A 22,856-nucleotide genomic window follows, 5' to 3' on the forward strand; every position below is an offset into this window, starting at 1 on the left:
GAATTTTGGATGATTTCATACAAAAGTCATTTGCAAGAGCCAGACCCAGTGGCCTAGTTGTTAAGTTCAGCGTGCTCCACTTTGGCAGCCTAGGTGCGGTTCCTGGGTGCAGACCTACACTGCTCTGTTAGTGGCCATGCTCTACTGGTGGCCCACATACTAAAAAGTAGAGGAAGATTGGCATGGATGTTAGCTCAGGGTGAATCCTCCTCAGCGAAAAATAAATAACTTAAAAAAAATTTTTTTTAAAGTTATTTCCAATCTCGTTTCCTTTTTTTCCTAGAATAGTCAAACTTATTCTTCAATAGCCCGACATGCTATTGTGAGCTTTCTTCACAGCCATCACAAATGTAGAGATGAAAGAGCAATCTTTGTTCTCTTTCCAGTTATTTTATGCTTTTCCAATCCAAACTGGGAGCTGTTTTACTTGCCGTTCCAGTGTCAGTATCAGGAGGATGTTGCATTAGAAGACTGGGTTTCCAATAACAACAAGTAGATTTATCAGGTTTATCATGGAATGATCAGAGATTCACTTCTCTGAGTCCAGGATCAAGGAGATGCCAGCTATGCTACGACTACCTTCTTCAATTCAGACTGGGACTATTATGTGACCAAGAGACTGTGCTTTGCCATTTTCCCTTACTGGAGGCTGTGATTTTCCAGATTGATGTGGCCTCTGAACCTCTGTCACCTGCTGATTTCAGGTCCTCAAAATGCTGAGATTTTTGGCAGGGCCTCAGATTGCCAACTGAATGGCATTTTGGGTGCAACAACTTACCTATTTGCTACCATTTTCTTCTTCAGATTCCAATTAAAAGGCAATTCTGCTAGCCATTGCATCTTGGTTGGAATGGAAAGCCTTTGGAATAGCAGTGTTCCTGTGTGTGAACGTGAGTAGAAGGAGTAATACTTCAGGCAAATCTCTTCCCTTAATCTGATTAGTATTTTGACCTGTCACCTCCCTGTTGTCACCTCCCCTCTTTCCTAATCTGAATGATTGATAGATAATTGCTTATTTTAATAGCGTTTTTTTGGTGAATCGATTTGTTGTACTGTACTTGGTTGTGCATCATGTGTTTTGCGAGCCATCTGATCAGTCTCTGTCATTCTGAACTCTGTATTCTATATGATAAATCCTGTGGTAGTTTGCCTCTAGGTCAGGAGAGGTTAGATAATGTGAAGTTTTGACAAATTTCTTTCTTTTTTTCTTCCTTTTTTCTTTTTTTTCTGCCATCAAGGTGTATTCACTCTACAATATTCCTACCTATTTGCTAATATACAAATATGAAAGATTCATTCATTCAATCAATTGTTTATTAAGTACATACTATGTGCTTGGTGTTCTTTAGGCACTGGTGTTAGAGCAGTGAACAAGATGAGCTAATTCCCTGTCCTTATGTTATTTATACTAAAGTGGGGAGATGGACAAGAGCAAAAATTAAAAAATTAAGTGCTATGGAAATGATAAATCAAAGCAATGAAGGAATGAGGGAAAAGTAGGGGACAACATTACACAGAATAAGCAGTTTAAGATTCCTTAAACTCTCAAAACACATACTTAAGAAGATTCAGAAATAAGCTGATTAAAACATGAGTCTTCTATGTGCAGCATCACTACTGATTTCTCTTAGTCTATGCATTTGTAATTCTCCTAATAGAAAATAGGACTTTGCTTCATCTCTTGATCCTAAAGATTAGAAAATATATATGTTTTCAAACAGTCAAATTTTACTAAAATGTTTATGTTGCTAGAAATCCACTAGGACATCATATGGTGCTTTTTATAGTAAGAATTTATAAGAACATAACTTACGTATACTTCCCTGCTGTCCAAGAAACCCAATATACATTGAAGTAACATGACAAATGGCTGTCCTATTGGCATACATTAGAGATCAGTTATTGATTGGACTATTTCTCTTCTTTTTCATGACTCTTACTAGTTGAAGTAGCTTCTTCCAAATTAGAAATGCCAGTTAGAAGTGAGGAGGGGACTCTTTTAAACAGACAAGCAGATACCAGAAAGAAGTAACAATTTGAAGCCTAACAGAGTAAAGAAAAATAAACCATAAACAGACCCATACAGTTTAAAAAACAAAGCAGTGTGAATCATTTAGAGTTTTTACAATGACTGATATATGTTTCAACTCATTGTGACAGCACTACTTTCATAATCAAGATTGATGGTCAGTATCAGTAAGTTATCAAGGAAAGGTTTCATCTATTTTAGGTGACTAGTACACCTGGAATACAATCTAGAAGTATTTCCCAAGAATGTAAGCTCCTTGGAGGACAAAGACCTTACCTGTGCTCTTCACCACTCTTATCTCCAGGGCCCCAATGAGTGACAGACACAGAATAAGTGCTCAATTAATACATATTGAGTAAGTGAATGAGTTAGCTTCCAAATGGTTATTTTTCTTCTTTACAACTTTTGGTGCTCAATTACAGTTGTAAAGTTTCTATTATCCACAAAACTTAACTATCTGGAAGATTCAGGACAAATATATTTTGTGCTTTTTCAATAAAAAAATGAGATTGAGATATCACTTCACTTAGTCCATCTCATCAAAGGCTTAATGTATACCATCATGTCCTTAGTGTTTTTTAGGTAGCACCAACCATAGCACCCTATAACTACACAATACATCTGGTAAAAACTCTCCAAGGAAACTAAGTCTTGCCTTCTTTCCAGAAATCTTGTGTCCAAATCCTCCAGATATCCTGAATGGGAGACACACAGGAAAACCTCTGGAGGTCTTTCCTTTTGGAAAAGAAGTAACTTACACATGTGACCCCCACCCATACAGAGGGATGACCTACAATCTCACTGGGGAGAGCACCATCCGCTGCACAAGTGACAGTCAAGGGAATGGAATTTGGAGCAGCCCTGCCCCTCGCTGTGTACTTCCAGGTTAGTGTACACTCCTCTACATCCCAAATGGCTTCAGAATATCCAAACCAGACCCTCTAAGTTTCTGTAATTACAATGTGGTGTTTATTTATACTTGACATAATTAAATGCCAAATCAGTAATAAATGGCTTTAAGATATGTCAGCATATGAGATTCTGATGACCTTTGTTGCTAGAGGGCTAGTGAAAAGAGGGAGATGGTGGGTCGTGGTTCTAATTCTAATTAGAGAATTAGAAACGTTTTCAAAGCATAAGAATTGAAAGCAAATACCTATGAACCTTAACTAGCATAAGTTATACCATCTTCACAGGTTTTAGAGGAAATCACAGGCCAGCAGAAAACAAAGCCAGGCAAAATCACTTTTAATTACCTATTTGACCTAAGAACCCTGTGTATTCTCTATGAAAACTGGGCTACACTGTAGACAAACAACAAAGATTCCTCTAGCCAATTTGGGCTAAATTCTAAATTAAAATAAGGCTTACTTTTTGCCTTAGTCCCACACTAGTTTTAGCTGTTGAAGTCTTCCCACTTTGGCGGAAAGAAAAAGCAAAGGTGTGTGAACTCCAGGGAAAATTGCAAAATAAAGAGTGTGTATTTCCAAGGTCTGGAGAAGGTTTCTTAAGACATCCACCCTCAGGACATGAATACAGGAAGGAGAAAGTAAATTGTAGGAGAAATCCTAGTCCTGGCATAACATAATGACCACTGGGGAACTCTGAGAGAAAAGAAAAATTCTCAAAGGAAAAGGATCAAGTGCTTGTTACTCAGAAGTCATTTGTGCCCTCACTCTCCTTCAATACCATGGCTTCAACTAGGGGTGCACCTATGAGCCTGTTTACAAATGCAGAGACCTAGTCCATATTTACTGAATGAACAGTGAATCATAGCTCTCTGAACCAGATGCCAATCCAAATAATGAAAACAGTCTTGAGTGGAAAGGAAAGGTTTTACTTTCTTTGCCAGGCAGAGGGAGCAAAGCAACAGCTAGTGCCTTAAGAATTGCTAGCTCCCCTATGAGAAACTGGTAGTGGTTTTTATTTGGGGTTTGAGGTAAGGGAGGAGGGTATGTAGCCTTGTTGGCTGGTGTTTTCCCACCAGTCTACATTTGGCTTTGTGAGACCATTTGCAGGGTGAGATAGGAGAATTCACAGAGGAGTGTCCTTGGCTCTTTGTCTCTGTGGCGGATGGTGGATTCTGGTGCCAGGAAGCTCTGGGAAGCTTCCGTTTCTTGATATTCTCTGGACATTAGTTTCTCTGTAAAAGAACTTCAAGAACCTGTGACTAGCCACAACTTTAGTGGGAGCCCAGCTTGAGGCCACCTGGGCTTTAATAATTTCTAACTTCTATTTGGTTGTAAAGCTCAGGGAGTCAGAGGGTAAAGAAACAAATAGTTACATATGAGTGTAACTAAAGAAGCAGGGAATGTGTGATTTTGGTTTTAACCCCGTATATACCAGGTGCTGGGTTCAATGTAGGGGAACCGATATCAGGGCTGGTATTAGCCTGTAGCAGCATGGAGCTAAAGCTAGAATTTGATTCAACATACACTTGAAACATTTTTTTCTTATAATAAAGATTATAGTTTTATTTATTTCCTTATTTATTTATTTTAGGGACATGCTATTTGTTTCCTCCTTGTGTTGAAATGGCTTAGAAATCAGACCTAGAAAATTGGTGGCTGCCTCCTAGTGCCAAGAAATATCTTGAGTTCTCCATTCATGCTTGTGAGACCTCTATTGGGGTTTTGATTTACTGAAGTACAAGGAAACCAGACAGGAAAGGTGGCAACTGGGCAGAAGCACTCTTTCTGGCTCACTAAAAATGTGAAAAATTGAACTGGAGCTGTCTTTTACAGTAAATTACATGAGCAAAATGACCAGCTAGCAGAATAGCCTTCCAAACAGTATGTTTCTAATGGGCATCTGCTTATAGAACGTTCCCTCTGAAGGTTACAAGGAAATTATCTTTTCAGAATTAAAACTTTCTTCTGTTCTGGCATCAAATCTAACAAGAGAGAGAGAAAACGAAGGGCATTGGGTATCTTTTTGTTAAGCCTGACATTCTTGATTTCTTGGTCTCTAGGTTACTGTAACTCCCCAGATCATTTTCAATTTGCTAAGTTGAAAATCCAAACCAATGAATCTGTGTTTCCCATTGGGACATCTTTAAAGTATGAATGTCGCCCTGAATTCTACAGGAGGTCATTCTCCATCACATGTCTAGAAAACCTGACGTGGTCAAATGCCAAAGATGTCTGTAAACGTGAGTAAACCCTGCATTGGCGCTTTCCCATACCTATCAAAGTATCTGTAGGATCTTATTTAATTTTTTCACATTTTAGAGATAAGAAACCTTTGTCAAAAGTGTTCAGATTGGTAGATATAAGAGTTAGTCTTGTAGGTCATCCCTAATTATTGGTTGAAACGTTTACTTCTTGAGAATATTTCAAGGAATATTAGCAGGAAATTTTCCATTCCCTATGGGAAAATAAATAATGAATTATGAAATTTGGGAGGAGACACAAACTGTTTGAATAACCAACTGGGAAGAAAAATTTGAGAACTTTGAAATATATTGTTAGGATTTAAAGTTATACATAACCTTTATATTTTGATAAGAGATTCCAGGTAGAGATGAGACAGATCGGGAGGGGAGATCTTTTTGAAAGTGGTACTTAGGAGGTGACTGATCCTGAGGCAGTCTCGTGAGGTTCCTCAAGGTGACAAAATCTGTGGAAGCATCAGAATTGCATATGTTCTCCGGTAAGCTACAGTCAGGTTGGGACCTTATGTAATAATAAAAGTTCAGGTAACTATACCTGGCCCCCAAATCTGTTTCTTTCCCATAGGTAGATCATGTAAAACTCCTCCAGATCCTATGAATGGCGTGGTGCATGTAGACACAGACACCCAGTTCGGATCCAGAATTAATTATTCTTGTAATAGAGGGTAAGTTGTCAACAACATCTCTTGGTTCAAGAGTTCCAGAACAGCAATACTCCCTTCTAGTCACATCTCACAAAGCAGGACTAGGTTATTCCCGTCTGCTCTCAAAAAGCCTGAACACAGGTGCTTAACTCCTGAGTGAAGTGAACAAAGGTATGCTAAGACTCAGGGGACAATCTGTATCCTTGCGGGGAACGCAGGAAGTGCATGCAAGAGAAGTGAGGTGTTCACCAGGTAGAGAGGCACAAAATGGGGGGAGAGCATAGGCAAACCATATAAACAGCCCACTCAGAGCAGACATTGCTGGAAGAAAGGGAAGGCAATGGAACAATTGTGTGAGAAACAAATCTTAAAGGTTAATTTGCTAGGGCTGCCATAACAAAGCATGACAAACTGAGGCCTTAGAACAACAACACAAAGCTATTCTGTCACTGTTCTGGAGGTTATAAGTCCAAAATCAAGGTGTTGACGGGACACCTCCTTTCAAAGCCTCTGAGAGAGGTTTCTTCCTTGCCTTTTCCAGCTTCTGGTCACCTCAGGCCTTTTTTTTCTCTCTCTCTCTTTTTTTTTTTTTTTTTTTTTTGAGGAAGATTAGCCCTGAGCTAACATCCGTGCCCATCTTCCTCTACTTTATATGTGGGATGCCTTCCACAGCATGGCTTGATAAGCAGGGCATAGGTCTGCACCTGAGGTCCTAACTGGCAATCCCCAGGCCGCCAAAGCAGAGGGTGCAAACTTAACTGCTGTGCCACCAAGTTGGCCCCCTCAGGCCTTTCTTGGCATGTGGCAGCATCAATCCAATTTCTGCCTCTGTCTTCCATGACCATCTTCCCTCTGTGTCTGCATCTTTACATGACATTCTCTCCTCTGTATGTGTCTATGTCCAAAGTCCTCTCTTTTTATAATGACACCTATCATATTTAATCAGGGCCCACTCTAATGACTTCATCTTAGTTTGATTATATCTGCAAAGACCCTATTTCCAAATAAAGTCACATCCATGGGGATTGGGGGTTAGGATTTCAACACATCTTTTTGGGGAGCACTATTCAACCTGTAACAGAGCCCCCCCGTGAGAATGTCAGAGGTAAGTGTTTACTGGGCAGCGGTCCTGCCCTTGCTCAGCACAAAGTGGAGTATCAACCTCACTCTCAATGTGAGCAGCTGAGCCAGTTAGAGAATATGGGCTAGATTTGTGCTGCCATGATAAACCCTGAAAGGAAACTTGTAGTCTCCAGCATATTTGCCACCCTAGGCCTTACAGACCATAGTACCTATAATCTGACAAAGTAAAATTAGAGGGAATCTAAACACTTCTCACTTTCTCTGAGCATTTTAAATTGCAATCTGTAAATTCTCTGACTGTACCCTCTTCATCTTGCTTTACTGAATGAGGGTACAAAACAGAAAACCATTGAACCTATGATAAGTTACAGGAAATTAATGTAAAAGAGACTGATCTGAAAAATAAGAAGGAATTTCTTCTAACAGAACGGAGTTATTTCCAAGAAATAGGGGAAACTTTTAGAAAAATCTCCTATTCATGTTTTCAACAACATTCAGTTGCACACTGCTTCTGTGAAACTAGTTAGGAAATCAGGAATGTTCTCACATGAATGAAAAGCACAATTGTCAATCTGGAAAAAAAAAATCTATGATAAACACACTGAATATTGTAGAAAATTAAAGCAGAGAGCAAGAGGAAAAATTAATCAAATCCTCCCAGAATTCAGTGGAAAGGAATAAAGAAAAAGAGAAAAGAGAAGATACAGGTAAGACAGTACTAAGATCCAAAATACATGTAACAAAAATTCCAGAGGAGAAAACAATAAGCCCATACCTAGCCATCACTAGGGAAACTTCTGTATTTCAGGGATAAAGGAAAAACCTTCAAGAATGCAAAAGGAAATTAATAAACTATAATACCTGCAAAAGAAATTAATTTATATTGACATCACGTTGATCCTTCACATCACTAAATTGCAGAAGATAGTTTTTCTAATGAGTCAAGCTAGTATTCACATCTCAAAGCTCCAGATATACATTAAAGGATAAGAAAGGGCCCCACAATTACACCGCTTAAGTATATTTCCTGGGAAAAGAAAGACGATAAACCCAGGCAATCCATGAGTAATTGTTTTAAAAAGGAGAATGATGAAGTACAAAAGAAATATCAGTGAGGTAGAAAGCTGGTAAAAACAAAACTAAACAAAAAGCACACTAAAAAAATACCTGGTCAAATATTTTCAACAAAGTTATGACACCAAATATAATGATGGAGCTAATTGTTGAAAAGTGAACTTTGCAATGTACTCATATTTTTTTTCTGCTTTATCTCCCCAAATGCCCCCTGTACAGAGTTGTATCTCTTAGTTGCAGGTCCTTCTAGTTGTGGGTATACTCATAATTTTTAATAAGAATCTCTAAGTCATAAAACATATCCATGAAACTAGAAAATGGGAGAAAAGCAAGAAAACATAGGTTAGACTTATATTACATAGGGGATGGGTAGACTATACATATTTTGACTCTAAAATTGAGAAAATAGGTTTAAATATGTGTTGTGCATATATATAATACACATACACATGAAATGAAATTACTAATGGAACATAAACTGAATATTTAACTTCCTAATTATTAGAGCAACTAAAAGAGATTCATTTATCTGGTTCATATAGCAAATGAGAGGGAAGATAAGGAATAGCAAAGAATGTATTTGTCTCTTCTGCCAGAAGTAAGCCCCTGCTGTTTGGGGCAGATCAGTTTTATCCATTTTTGCACCCTCGTCTTTGGACATTATGAAAGAAATAGTCTAAATAATGAGGATGAAGCCAAGATCAAACACACCATTTAGTTCAGTAAATTCAAATGGCTTAATCTCCCTGTGGAAAGAAAAAGCCTCCTTCTAAACAGGATCAAAAGAGTCAAATCTTGTAGTATTTACAAGAAACATGCTTAAACAAAAATGATATAGCAGTGTTAATTATAAATGCATATCAGGCAAATGCAAACAAATTAAAAAACGGCAAGAAAAATATAAGGGAGAAAAACAGATTTTAAGAAGAAAATTATCAAACAGGTCTACAAAAAGATTGGTTTTTTTTGGTACCTGATACAAACCACAATGAAGCCAAGAAATTAAGAAGCAGAGTGGTCCTTAAGGAATTAGAGAGGAAATAGCCTTTTCAATATTGACCAGATAGGTAAAGAGAAATAAGAAAAGCCAGATAAAATAGGTAGAGTTTAGGCTAGTTATTAAACTTCTCCCAGATCGTTGTCTTTCAGATTTTCCATGTATGCATGCTGTGAGGAAGTTGATGGGATGTTTTCCACAATTAGTTTTTATTTTTTGCCTTTAGGTATCGACTCATTGGTCAGTCATCTGCTAAATGTATCATCTCAGGCAACACTGTCAGTTGGGAGACGGAGCCACCAATTTGCGAACGTGAGTTGAAATCTCTTTCCCCATTTATCCCACTAGTTAGTCCTAGAGTTGCCCTGCTGGAATTGCAAAGAATAAAGCTCTTCCCTCTCAGCAATGGTATCCTTCTAATATTTGAAGAAAATAGTCATTCCCTTAAAAGTACTCACAATGTTCCAAGCCCCTAGTTCCTCCTGGTTTTTCCTTTTCTTGGAATATAATTTATTTTAAACAATAGAATTGAACTCGTTTAAAACAGCTCCCAACTTCCTCTTTTGTTGGTTGAACATTTCCCAGTTTGAAAATCATTCCTTTGTAGTGAAGTAAACAAGTACAAAGTTAGTGAAAGAAGCCCTGCTTCCTCTGCCAATTCTTCGTATCAGGTCATATATTCAAACAGTGGAGCTCTAACTTCCTTCTTATTCCTCGTCTGAACAGTGATGTGCCATCTTTCCTGTGAGTTGTTTGGAATACAAGTTTCCTACACTTTGGAGCACATAGCGGAATAAGCAATTGCAAATTAACAAAGAATATAAAGAGAATATAAACCTGGGTTTGGTGGTGATGAAGAAATCAACACTCTCAAATCCAACTGGTGGTGGGTTAAGTGGGAACAAACTTTCTAAAAGGCCAGTGTTCAATATATATCAAAAAACTTAACTGTATGCATGCCTTTAATACAGGAATTCAACACTTTATGATTTATTCTTTAAAAAAATAACCACCGTGGGTTTTTGCAAGGATTGCTATATAGATGTTACATACATTATTGTTTATGACAGTGAAAATGTCAAAATAACCTAAATGTTGAGCATATTCCAAACAATATTTTGGAAATAATCTACTAAAAGGAACAAGGGATGTGTTCTGTAAAAACAAAAAAGTTAAAAACATGCCAGAATGCATTAGACAAGAGAGGTAACTCTTCCAAATGGAATCAAATAGTATATCCTTATGCTAGTATATTAATCAGCCAACAAAATATTTTAGAAAAAATATGTTGTGCATGTGTATTAAAGATTACACATTAAACAGTTAACAGTGGTTTTTTTCTAGATAATGGGCTTAAAGATTATTTTTATTTATATTTTATGAATTTTCTACAATAAATATGCATCTTAAATATTTTCTCAAAAGTAAAAATAAATAAATAAATAAGTGCTTACTTTATGGTATACCTGCCAAAAACTATAGAAATATTTTATATGCTCAGGAATGATTTTAAATGCCTAAGAATTATCTGTTACAAGAATATTAGATTAAATTTGTTTATAAAATTATCTGTACCTCCTCTCTTTTTAGGAGTAATGTCTGTGATACATTTTTTTTCACTTCTATATTCCTCCTTTTCTTCAGTCAATATTAGCAAAATATATCTTTATCCTTAATATCTTTATTTTCACAACATACAGTATAACACATTTAATTATTTTTATTAGTTCTGAATAAGTGATTATTATGTTTGTCATGTCTAATTTGCATATTTGTGCTTTATATTTTTTATTAGTTGTGCCAGAGTCTTTGTTTTATTTATTTGATAAAAATGCTATACTGTGTGTTATACTGTATTAATAACCAACAGAATAAAGCCAAATGTCTTCTGTAGAGAGAGAACTGAATTAACAATAGGGAAATAACATATAAATTATCACTTAAAATGAGAAGTATGTGAACTATAATAATGTGGATATATTTATTGAAATAACATTAATTGAGAAGATCAGACGCCATAGCATTGTGGTATCTAATCTGCAATTGTGTAAAAATATGTCTGTACGTTAGCAAAGATTAGACAAGGGCAGAAGTCTTGTGAATATTGACATTTTGGTAATTTGGGGCTTTTAAAAAACTGGTTATCAAAATTCATAATTGAGCATAACTTTAATATCTTTTATCTTTAATAACTTTAATAAAGAAATTGAGGTTTTGTTTAACTTCTTATCCCTTTTCCCAGGTATTCCTTGTGGGCCACCCCCAGCCATCGCCAATGGAGATTTCATTAGCACCAACAGAGAATATTTTCCATATGGAACGGTGGTGACCTATTACTGCAATCCTAGAGAGAGAAGGATAAAGCTGTTTCACCTCATCGGTGAGCCGTCGATATACTGCACCAGCCTCAACAATCAAGTCGGCATCTGGAGCGGCCCTCCCCCTCAGTGCATTGTACCTAATACGTGCACGCCTCCAGACGTTGAAAATGGAATCAGGGTGTCTGAGAACAGAAGCTTCTTTCCCTTAAATGAAATCGTGGAGTTTAGGTGTCAGCCCGGCTTTGTCATGAAAGGACCCTCCAGTGTGCGATGCCAGGCCCAAAACAAATGGGTGCCGGAGCTGCCGAGCTGCTCCAGGGGTGAGTCTGACTGCGGCTCTGAAGGGCCTATGAATGACATGAGTTGTAGGAGGATGAGGAGATGTGTGTTTGTTGTGGGGGAAGGATTTTTGGGGAGTAGTGTGAGCAAATTTGGGGGGATAAAGCATGAAATTAAGGTGTGTTTGTGCATGTGTGTATGTGCATTTATGTGTACGTGCCTTCATTTTGAGAAGCAAGAGCTTAATGAAAGAAGGAGACATCTGAGACTCTCATACTGAGCAACTGTCAGGGCAAAGTACCAGCTCCTATATTTTTCAATTATATTGGGCTTTCTGGTCATTTGTGTAATAAGCACCTTATAGGCATTGTCTCTTCTACTCTTTACAACACTCCTTTGGAATAGTGCTATTCTTATAACCATATGACAGTGAAGTTAGCTTGGTCTTTCAGAGGTTAATTAAATTGCCCAAATCATATACTACTAAGTGGCATGCTCAGGAATAGAATGCAAGTGTGTCAGACCCCAGAGCCTGCGTGCTCTGGTTCTTGCCATACTTCTATCAGCATCAATTGCAGAAAGAAATAAACTTGCTTATTAAGAGAGATATCACACCCTCAGAATAGTGACAAAGACCTTAGAGTTTGTCTATTCTTGTCCACCTCCTACATTTTATCACTAGGAATCTAAAGTTGAAAGTGAAAATAACTTGCTCAAAGCCTAACATATTTTTCATTACCTTCAATTAGATGTAGATTAGGTTGAAGTTCAAATGAGTTCTGATGCTCTGAGCACACACCAAAAGGGCTGTGAATGGAGGCAGCCAGACCTTGGGTCCAATACTCTCTAAGCAATATGCCCTCTCATTACAAGGACTGGCTTATTGAGGGGACTTTGCTCTCCATGGCTTGTCTTGTCTTCTTATGCCACAATAGCTGTCTTAGGAGTGGATTGGTAAATGTTTTGGCTGTTACAGAGGGACAGAGAGGGAGCTTACAGTTCTTCCACAAACCCATATCAGCCTGTGCAACCACGGAGAGAGCAGCTGGGAGGACAAACAGACAAAGAGATATAAATATGCATTATCTACACTTCAGTCGCAGGAGCGCAATAAAAGAGATGGGGCGAAATCTGTTAAAGATTTAGGTTCAGGCAATCTTCTCGTTACCTGAAAGTTGAGGCTGTAAATTGGATCGCCTTTCTAGAAAATATGTGGGTGGAGAGGTCCCTCAATACTAATAACTCTACACTGATTAGCCAGCATTAGAAGAAGGAACCCCTGTGCCTGGTAGACTTATGAATGTATTTTAGACCTTGTGCTGGGAAGAACTGGGTTCTATACCTCTTTCTACCTGTAAGGCCTTTGGCTCCATCTCTTCCCTATTCTTAACTTCCGCATCAGTCAAACGAGTGGGTTGGAGTATCGTTTGACTTCCTTTGTTATACCCGAACCCATTTAATAATGAAGTCTCTGACTTCTTGGAAGGGTTAGGATTTAGCAAAAGATATTTCCCCATAACTGACAGGAACTTTGGACCTGTTCTTTCCACAGTATGTCAGCCACCTCCAAAAATCCTCCATGGTAGGCACATCACAAGCAACAAGGACGAATTCTCCCCTGGGCAGGAAGTGTTCTACAGCTGTGAGCCCGGCTATGATCTCAGAGGGGCTGCTTCTCTGCGCTGTACGCCCCAGGGAGACTGGAGCCCAGAAGCCCCAAGATGTGCAGGTGCCTACACTCTTGTCTGGTTTGCAGATCAATAATCTCTTTGTCCTTCATATGGTAGTCTTACTCGTTTTTCTTTTTTCCCTAGTGAAATCATGTGCTGACTTCATAGACCAGCTCCCTAATGGCCGTATACTCCTTCCACTTAATTTCCAGCTTGGGGCAAAAGTGTCCTTCATTTGTGATGAGGGGTGAGTATGACCTGGAACAGATACCAAGGACTCAGTGCTGGATGCTGATATGCTGACCGCCTGGGCAATGGGTATTTATCCAAAAAGGGGGCTGCCTAATGGAAAAGAAGTACTAAAACAGACTAATGTCTAAAACAATGATTGGGAAGTGTGGTGAAAACCAGAGGGAACTGTGAACAGATGTTTAAAAAGGGAAAGAGGTAAATACCCTGAACAGCAGAAATGTAACAAGATGTTGACTAATTAGGTGGAACATTAAGTGTATGGATAAATAGTAATTTGTATGCTTAAAAGATAAATATTACAGAGAGTTTGTTAGAAAAGGTTTGATATATAAAAGAAAGTTATTTATATGATAAATAACATGCAAGGATTGTTTCAGGAAACTTTTAAAGGGATCACTAGCAGAATTTGGAATAGGCATGAAGAGTAAGTGGAAGTATTTTTTAATCTAATTATATGTCATCTAATTAGTATTAAGCTGTGTTGAAGGAGGATGAAGACTGACGTTTATGCTTCAAGTAATGTCATTAACTATGTGAATCTAAATGATCTTGGTGTTATAGTCCAACATCATTAGCAGGTAAAAAGCATGGACAACAGAACAGTTGTTCCCAATATATTCTGAGGATCCCTTGACAGGCATCAAATACCAGTCACTCCAGTCACCTGAAGGCCCTTCAGGAGGCCATTGGTCTGACAATAAACCAGATGTTTTAGGATGATTGTCCTCCAAAGAATCCTCCCTTCTCACCTTTCCTTCTTTTCCCTACATAATTTCACTTTACCCTTCAATAATCCAGATATGCCATAAGTGCCATTCAGGAACACTCCAAATGTATTGGCAAAAAGAACAGTCTCTGTTATCTTTCCTCATGTTCTCTGACTTGCCAGCTTAAATCAGGAGTTGTTTTCCTCATGATCCACTATGAGAGGAAAATGCTACATTTTGCATTAGAGGACCAAATTCCTCCTAATGACAAAAAAGGGACTGTCAGAGAGCAGTCAAGGAAGGATGACTTCCTGAAGGTCTGGGACCAGACCAGAGAAATGCCTGTTTATGTTTTTTTGTTCCTTCTTCAGTTCAGGCTTCTCTGATTACTGAGCTTTGACCGTTGTTATTACTTTGTCCCTCACTGGAAGCTGAAACCTTTCAACATGCATTTCTTTCTGAGCTTCCATCAGCTGAGACACCTAATGAGCTAAGCTTTTTCACCTGGGATTTAATTTAGGCATGAAATTGTATTTTAGCAGAAGAAAAGAAGCTGAGACCTGTCAATGAAGGGAAGAGAGAAATGGTGTGCTCGCCCCGTCACTACTGCTTTTATTCCTTAGGTTCCATTTAAAGGGAAGTTCTGCTAGTTACTGTATCTTGGTTGGAATGGAAAGCCTTTGGAATAACAGTGTTCCTGTGTGTGAACGTGAGTAGAAGGAATATCTGTTCAGGTCTGCATCTTTCTCCTTGTTTTTTTTTTGTTTTCTTAATGCATTTTGCCCCATGAAATTATCTAATGTCTGCTGCTCTATCTTCGTTTTTGATAGAAATACTTCTTTGTTGAAATAGTTACAAGGAATGTTTTTTGGGGAAATAAACCTGAGCATCATGTGTTTTGGGTACAAACCTATAATATTTACAAGCATACTATATGCTATAAGTGGGGCAAAATGCTTCATAGTGGGAGAGAATTATGGCCTGAAGCCTTGTCAAATTTTCCCTTTTTTTCCTGTCAAAAGTAATAGTCGTCACACTACAACTTTTCTATCCTTTCCTACTACTAGAAGTAGTTGGAGATGATAAAAAAGGAATAACTCTACATTCTGTAAGAACTTAGGTTTCCACTCTGAGTGAGATGGAAAGCCATTGGAGTATTTACGAGTAGAAACATAACAGGATATAACTTATTTGTACTGATCTCACTCTGCCTACTCTAGAGATAACTGAGTTGACAGGGGTATACCTTAGGTTGAAATTCCCCTAAGATTTCCCCTAAGGAAAACGGCCAGAGGCAAAGCTTAGGTTATAATGTTCTATTGGAAGGTACAGAGCTAGAGCAGCAAGAGTGAAGGAGAATAAAAAGGGAGGCAGGGAGGAAAGAAAAGAAGATAAATAAAAGATACTGTGTCGCTAAAGTGGCCATAAACTTCACAAGAAAAACAGCTGGTTGTTTGGTTATATAGGACATCTCTGGAGAGGCCTTCTGGAATCAGAACTGACCATTAGGAAGAGGAAGAATAAGCAATTTATCTGCTGTTGTCTTTCCTGTCTCCTGTTTATCCCAAGAGTATTAAGTCCCTGCCTTCCATTGTATTATCTCATCCCTCTGGTCAGACTATGTGGTCACCATGATGTGCTGCATGGTACTCTATATAAGCCTAGAAGTGGTAGAAGGAGCCAGAGTGGCCATGTATCCAGTCATGTTGGCTTGAACGTGGGAGCTGCTTTGACGTCCACTGCAGTGGGAAAGCAGAGGCTGTGCAGGAGCCCATCTCTCACCCTTGGGGAGGCTGAGACAGCCAGTGTTGTTAGGAAATGAGGTAACAGTGGTATCAGCACTCAACTGAGAAAGCAGCTGAGGGCCCAAAAAGCAGGTGTAGCAAAGATAACTTGGGGGTATAGCTGAGGGTATAAGCTCGGAGGCTATGGCAAAAATTTAAGCAGAGGTGTTCGCCCAGCAGAGCATGGGGGAGGTGATGAGAGGTGGCCAAATTCTGTATAAATTCCAAGGGTAGATATGAGAGGTTTAGCTGATGGTTTAGATATAGGGTTTAAAAAAGAGACGAAATGAGATCACTTTGGGAGTGAATATGGCCAGAGAAAGATGCATGGGCCACGCCTTGTAAATCCAACAGTAAGAACTCAGAGAGATGAGAAAAAATCAGCAAACAAGAGAAAGAGGCAGCAGCCAGTGTGTTAAGAGGAAAACCAGGAAGATGAGGTATCATGGAAGCCAAGTGGAGAAATTCTTTTAAGGAGATGAAGTTGAGAAACTGCATCATATTTTACCAGAGAGGTCAAACAAGATGAGGACAGAAAATTATCGTTGGGTTTAATGACTTGGAGATAATGAATTACCTTGACAAAAGCAGTGTCAGTAGAGTTGTGGAGGCAAATGCCTGATTGGAATGAGTTCAAGGGAGAATGCAGGCGGGAGAATGCAAGATCACAAACAGCATCTTCGAGGAGTTCTGAGGAAAGGAGTAGAGAAATGGAACTATAGCTGCAGAGAGAAATGGATTAAAGGAGCTATTTTTTGTTTTTAATATAGCAGGAACATAATATGTTAGATACACAAACACTACTAATATGTCCGGTCTGTCCATTTATTTCTTCATTAAATCAAACAGGATGTTGCTTCATCTTCTGATCATAACTATTGAAAAACACATGTTAATAATAGAACTGTTTTCAAATGAATACTTTGTTTTAAAATTATTTGGACATCTTGTACTGATCTATTTAATGAAACGATAATTATGTCTTTCATATTTGGAAGACAGCTATTTGAAAATATTTTTTTTTTTTTGCGAGGAAGATTAGCCCTGAGCTAACTACTGCCAGTCCTCCTCTTCTTTGCTGAGGAAGACTGGCCCTGAGCTAACATCCGTGCCCATCTTCCTCTACTTTATATGTGGGATGCCTACCACAGCATGGCGTGCCAAGCGGTGCCAGGTCCACACCCGGGATCCGAACCGGTGAACCCCGGGCCACTGAGAAGGGGAATGTGCGCACTTAACCGCTGCGCCACCGGGCCGGCCCCTATTTGAAAATCTTAATTTTCCTGGAATATAGTTAAGAAGCATGAAAAACAGAAAGGAAAAATACTCTCATGAGCCCAAAGATATACCTAAAATCACTTTCTAGCATGTAAACATTGGTTAACCTATCCATCCTTTGATTAGTTTATCCATAATTCTTTCAAGCTGCGGTATCCTCTTCCCAAATACAGATCACATAAGAAGGAGAAAGGAGCTTCTCCAAATAGAAACGCTCAAAGAAAGAAATGTGTTTCTTCAATGAGGAAAAAAACCCTGTAAAAACCAATAAATATCTCAAAAGTCATAGCATTCCTGAGCCTTTTGGAGCATGTACAGGAATACAGAGGATGTCTCATTTCATTGTGACAGCATTACTGGAACCATTCATTTTGGTCTTGAGAATAGTGGGGTCAAGTCATCAAGAAAAGATTAAATCACTGATAGACAAATAGTAAATAAATAATATATTTTGAAAGATATCTGTAGCATGAAGATCCCTAATGTGAAAAGATCTTGTCTATCTTGTGCTTAAAATAGCACTTGAGATACAGTAAGTGCTCAAAAGATTCCTGTTGAATTAATAGATGATTCTCTTGTTAATGTGGTTAAGAAGATTTTTGTTTATTTTAAAGGAAAAAACTCTCAATTATCCAGAAGTCTTAAACTCTCTGAAGAGTTCAGGATGCCTACATCCCTTTTGGACTTTTGTAATAAACGCTGATTTAGGTGTCATTTCATTTAGCTGCATCTTGGCAGAGGCCTAATATATTTATTTTGCAGTTTATACTCTCCCTGAGAAAAAAGGTATTGTTAAATTGGTAACACAGTCACAGGATCCCATAATTGCAGAATCACCTTAGATTAAAATTTTAATGTAATTTATGGCTCTTGTCTCCTTCTAGAAATCTTTTGTCCAAATCCTCCAGCTATCCTTAACGGGAACCACACAGGAACTTCTCTGGGAGACATTCCCTATGGAAAAGAAATATCTTACACATGTGACCTCCACCCAGACAGAGGGATGACCTTCAACCTCATTGGGGAGCGCACCATCCGCTGCACGAGTGATAGTCAAGGGAACGGGATTTGGAGCAGCCCTGCCCCTCGCTGTGAACTTTCTGGTCCTGCTGGTCAGTACCCACTTCCACATACTCTAAACGTGTTCAGAACATCTGGAACAGATCCTTCATATTTCTATAAGATTATTATGTTTGCTTATGAATTTAACTTTCTCTTAAGTGGTAGTGTCAAAATTACATGCCATAGGGGCCGGCCCCATGGCTGAGTGGTTAAGTTTGCGTGCTCCACCTTCGGCTGCCCAGGGTTTCACTGGTTCGGATCCTGGGCGCGGACATGGCACTGCTCATCAGGCCATGTTGAGGCAGTCTCCCACATGCCACAACTAGAAGGACCGACAACTGATAATATACAACTATGTACTGGGGGGATTGGAGGAGAACAAGCAGGGGCAAAAAAAAAAAGATTGGCAATGGTTGTTAGCTCAGGTGCCAATCTTAAACAAAAAGAAAAAAAAGAAAGAAAAAAAATTACATGCCATAGCTAAAATAGATGGTTTCAGCAATGCCAAGCTGTGTTTGAATAGTTAAGTTGCTAATAACAGTTCTTGCTGGTAGAGTGGTGAGGAGAGTGGAGCAAGAAGAGGGAGGGCAGGGTTGGAGGGAAGGCAGTAAGGCACAAATTGTAGAAATAAGGAAGAAGAATGTATTCATTGGAGAGGACATGAAAACAACTGCCTGTGAGCACTACCCAATATCAGGATAACTGATATATACTCTCCACACGTTCATGGGCATGCAAAGACTAAAACTGGCAATATAGATATTATTTAGTTAAGACTTTAGCTACTGTTCTGCTGAATAGGCTAAGTGAACAACAAGACTCTCTCTGCCTTTGTGGCTTAAGACCTTGACTCAAAGTATGCCCATTTGTCAGCTTGCCTCTGGGTCCCACCTTCATCTTTGTCCATGAACTCTTCCACTTTGGAAGTGAGAAGAAGCTAGAAAAGATCAGCTCCTGGAGAAGAGTACAAAAAGGAAGTGGTCATTTCTTCCTAAGGACTGGAGAAGCTTGCCTAGTTGTTGAGGCCTGACATTAGGCCTTCCCTAGAACAGAAGCTGGACTAGACTGGGGATGTGGCATCTGCCTTGGAATATTACATCATCTACAGGGGAGCCCTGAGAAAGAAGGCTGCACATGATGAGAGGCATTTAACCTTTCTTTAATCTCCTTCACCCTCCAACTCCGTAGTATATGTCAGAATCCAGTGAAATTTCTTTAAAGGCAGATGATGCCTAGGCCACTGGACAGGTTTATTGAATGAGCAAATAGAAGCAGTCTCCTTCAAAGAGGAGATAGTTGAGTTCAGACTCTATTTCAAAATATGCAGCAGGCAATATACCCTCTCATAAAGAAGACATGGCTTCTTAGAGGAAGCTGCTTAATGGCTTAGTCTGTTTTGTCTTTGTCTTTAAATGTCTGGCTTAGCATCAAAAAGAGAAGAATGGTCTATCAGTTTCCTAGGGCTGCCATAACAAATTACCACAAGCTAGATGGCTTAAAAAACCAGATTTATTCTCTCACAGATCTGGGGGCTGGCAGAGCCACACTCCCTCCTATGGCTCTAGAGCAGAATTCTACTTTGCCTCTTCTAGATTCTAGTGGCTTCTGGAATTTCTTGGCTTGTGGATACATCACTCCAATCCCTGCCTCTGTCTTCACATGGCCTTTTTCCCCTTGTCTCTGTGTCTCAAATCCCTCTCTCTTTTCTTTTATAAAGATACCACCAGTCATCGGATTTAGGGCCCTCATCTTGAGATCATTACCTTAACTATATCTGAAAAGACCCTTATTCCAAATAAGTTCCCATTCTGAGATTCTGGACGGATGTATCTTTTGGGGGGACATCATTCAACGACTATAAGAGGTGACTGTCATTTAGTGCCAGAGAAGCAGCTTATGGTGGGCACCCTGAGAATAAGGTAGAGAGGAATAAATAGAGATGGTAAAATATGTCTTGATATACATGAGTACATTAGCACCAATAAATGAGGCTATGAATGATTAACTCTAGATACAGGTTCTCTGATGGCAGGCCTGACATGTGAAACTATTAGCTAAAACTCTTGCTTTGGTAAAATAAGAGCAGAAAGGCCAGAAAGGCGAAGAGTCTTCCAAGTAGTAAAAAATTTCCTAATGAGTAGATGCTGTTGGAAAACACTATCTAAGATAACTTCAAGGGGAAGGAAATCTGTTGTTGTTATCATAAGTCTCTGTTTCTGTGATCCCATCTATCAGCTTAGTTGGAGAGAAAGAGGAGGTAGGGCAGAAGTCTCTCTACTCACTTAGGAATTCCTGTGGTTTTGGTCTCCAGGTTACTGTAAAGCCCCAGAGCAGTTTCCATTTGCCAAGCCTACAACCCTGACTGATGAGTCTGAGTTTCCAATTGGGACATCTTTGAATTATGAATGCTCCCCTGGGTATTTTGAGAATATGTTCTCTATCACCTGCTTAGAAAACTTGGTCTGGTCAAGTGCTGAAGATATCTGTAGACGTGAGTAACCCCATCCTGGGAGCTAATTCATGTGTGCCAAAGTGTCTGTGGGATCTGATTGAATTTCAAATTTTCAAGGTGAGACATCTACATTTGCCCAAGGTATTTAATGGAAAGTGGACTTGTCAGTCATCTCTTCCTATTGTCTGGAGTTTCTGCACCTCGACAAGATATTCATTTCATGGGAATGGCTCTCACAAAAGGAATTGGGGAGAAATTTTCCCTTCACAGGAAGTTACCCTTGATGGCTAAAACCATGAAATGAATAAAGTGGGCACAAAAGAAAGTTATGTTGGCCACAGTGAACTGTGCTTGACTAACTAAGATGGGGGGAAAGTCCCAAATTTTGAGGCTTGTGATTCAGGCTAATGGGATAAGAAAACAATTCTTTAACCATAAATGACCTTTATTGGGAGATGCACAGTAGTATTTTTAAAAGCAGTGCCCAGTAGCTGCTTCATTCTGAGGTTCGGTGAGTTTCCTCAAAGTGGTCAAGTATGTGGAACAATCTGAAGTATATAGGCTGTTCAGTATGCTACACTCCAGTCTGAATCTTAAAAACAAAGGTAAATTGAACTCTATACCTGGTCCCAAATTTTGCTTCTTTCCCATAGGAAAATCATGTGGAACTCCTCCAGAACCCTTCAATGGCATGGTGCATATAAACACAGATACCCAGTTTGGATCAACAGTTAATTATTCTTGTAATGAAGGGTGAGTTGGGAGCACTATCTCTGGAATATGAGTTCCAGAAGCAATAGCAACCTCTGTCCCAGTCTTAGGTAGGCAGACTACTGGACTACTGCCACTTGTACTTCAAAAGTAAGTAATAGGCTTCTGGAAAGAAATGGTAGCTTGAACATAGGCATATCACCAAAAGAACGCAAAAAAGAATGAGCAACCTGTACCTGTATTATAAACAGTGGAAGGTACCATGCTCCTGCTGAAGGTGGTACATGTGAAACCTGGTAAGATATTCACTGGATAAAAAGGACCAGGCTGCCAAATAAGTCAAAGGAAACATGGTGGCTGAATCACGCAAACATCCTTAACTGAGATCAGCAAGTACTATAGATGAGTTGGAGGACCCTGAAGCAGAGGCTGGAGGGTAAATCTTAAATGTAACAGCAGCTCTGGGAAATGTAAGTATGAAAGTGCACAGAGTGAGGATGTTAATGGAGTTCTTGCTCTTGGCTTTTCCTTGGGACAAGTGACCATGCTGGAAGCCACTGCCTCAACTTGGAGGGAGCAATTAAAGAATGTGTCCTAATTTTCAGTTGCCACAAACAATTCAGAGAAAAAAAATGTATCTATATTAAATCTTCCTGCAAAAACTGCTATTGGTCATTGGCCCCATCCTATGCTCCTCAAGCTATTGTACCTATGATCCAGCAAATTTAAACTAGGATAAATCAAAATTTGCCTCTTCTTACTTTGTCTGAGCCTGGGAGATTTTAACAGCACAATCTCTTCACCAATCTCTTCTCACCTCCCATTGTGAATAAGCCTAGAGCTCTGTGATGAGCAAACCAAAAGATCACCAGATATAAGAGAAGATACAGCAATTGAAAATAAAATACCAATCTGAGAAATCAGAGAAAATATTCCTTCACAAATCAGTGTACTCCAATAAACAAGGGAATAAACTCAAAACAGGATATTAGAAATCTCTCATATGTGTTCATTACACAGAATTTATGAAACAATAAGAGTCATTTGTAAGATTTCATGATCTGATATCAGGAATATTTACATATGTATAACACAAATGTGAGTCTAAAAAGCAACAATAGTCAGGAGATTGAATCCTGAAAAAAAAAAAAAAACAACCCAAAGAGATCATGAGAAAACAGAATTAAATTCTGCAGAATTAACCAAGGACAAAACTGGAAATTATGCACACACATGTATTCACACACACATTTAGGTTTGAGAAAAAGAAAAGAAAGCAGAAAGAGATGAAGCATTAATTGGCACATAATGGAACATAGTTTCCCAGACCAGAAGGAAAGA

The 22,856-nt window shown here is 38.9% G+C and overlaps 1 protein-coding gene across 1 annotated transcript in view; it reads left to right on the forward strand.

The window, feature by feature from the left end:
* CR1 (complement C3b/C4b receptor 1 (Knops blood group)) overlaps nucleotides 1-22,856 on the forward strand; it is a 129,405-nt gene that overhangs the window by 70,510 nt on the left and 36,039 nt on the right. Inside the window, exons 20-31 of the mRNA XM_046681868.1 lie at nucleotides 805-890; nucleotides 2,696-2,914; nucleotides 5,001-5,180; nucleotides 5,767-5,866; nucleotides 9,226-9,311; nucleotides 11,242-11,640; nucleotides 13,152-13,328; nucleotides 13,414-13,516; nucleotides 14,852-14,937; nucleotides 18,175-18,402; nucleotides 20,664-20,843; nucleotides 21,458-21,557. Coding sequence (XP_046537824.1) covers nucleotides 805-890; nucleotides 2,696-2,914; nucleotides 5,001-5,180; nucleotides 5,767-5,866; nucleotides 9,226-9,311; nucleotides 11,242-11,640; nucleotides 13,152-13,328; nucleotides 13,414-13,516; nucleotides 14,852-14,937; nucleotides 18,175-18,402; nucleotides 20,664-20,843; nucleotides 21,458-21,557 — 1,944 coding nt within the window. The remainder of the gene's footprint in view (nucleotides 1-804; nucleotides 891-2,695; nucleotides 2,915-5,000; nucleotides 5,181-5,766; nucleotides 5,867-9,225; nucleotides 9,312-11,241; nucleotides 11,641-13,151; nucleotides 13,329-13,413; nucleotides 13,517-14,851; nucleotides 14,938-18,174; nucleotides 18,403-20,663; nucleotides 20,844-21,457; nucleotides 21,558-22,856) is intronic.

The sequence above is a fragment of the Equus quagga genome, chromosome 13 (genome assembly GCF_021613505.1).
Source record: "Equus quagga isolate Etosha38 chromosome 13, UCLA_HA_Equagga_1.0, whole genome shotgun sequence".
Lineage (NCBI taxonomy): Eukaryota > Metazoa > Chordata > Mammalia > Perissodactyla > Equidae > Equus > Equus quagga.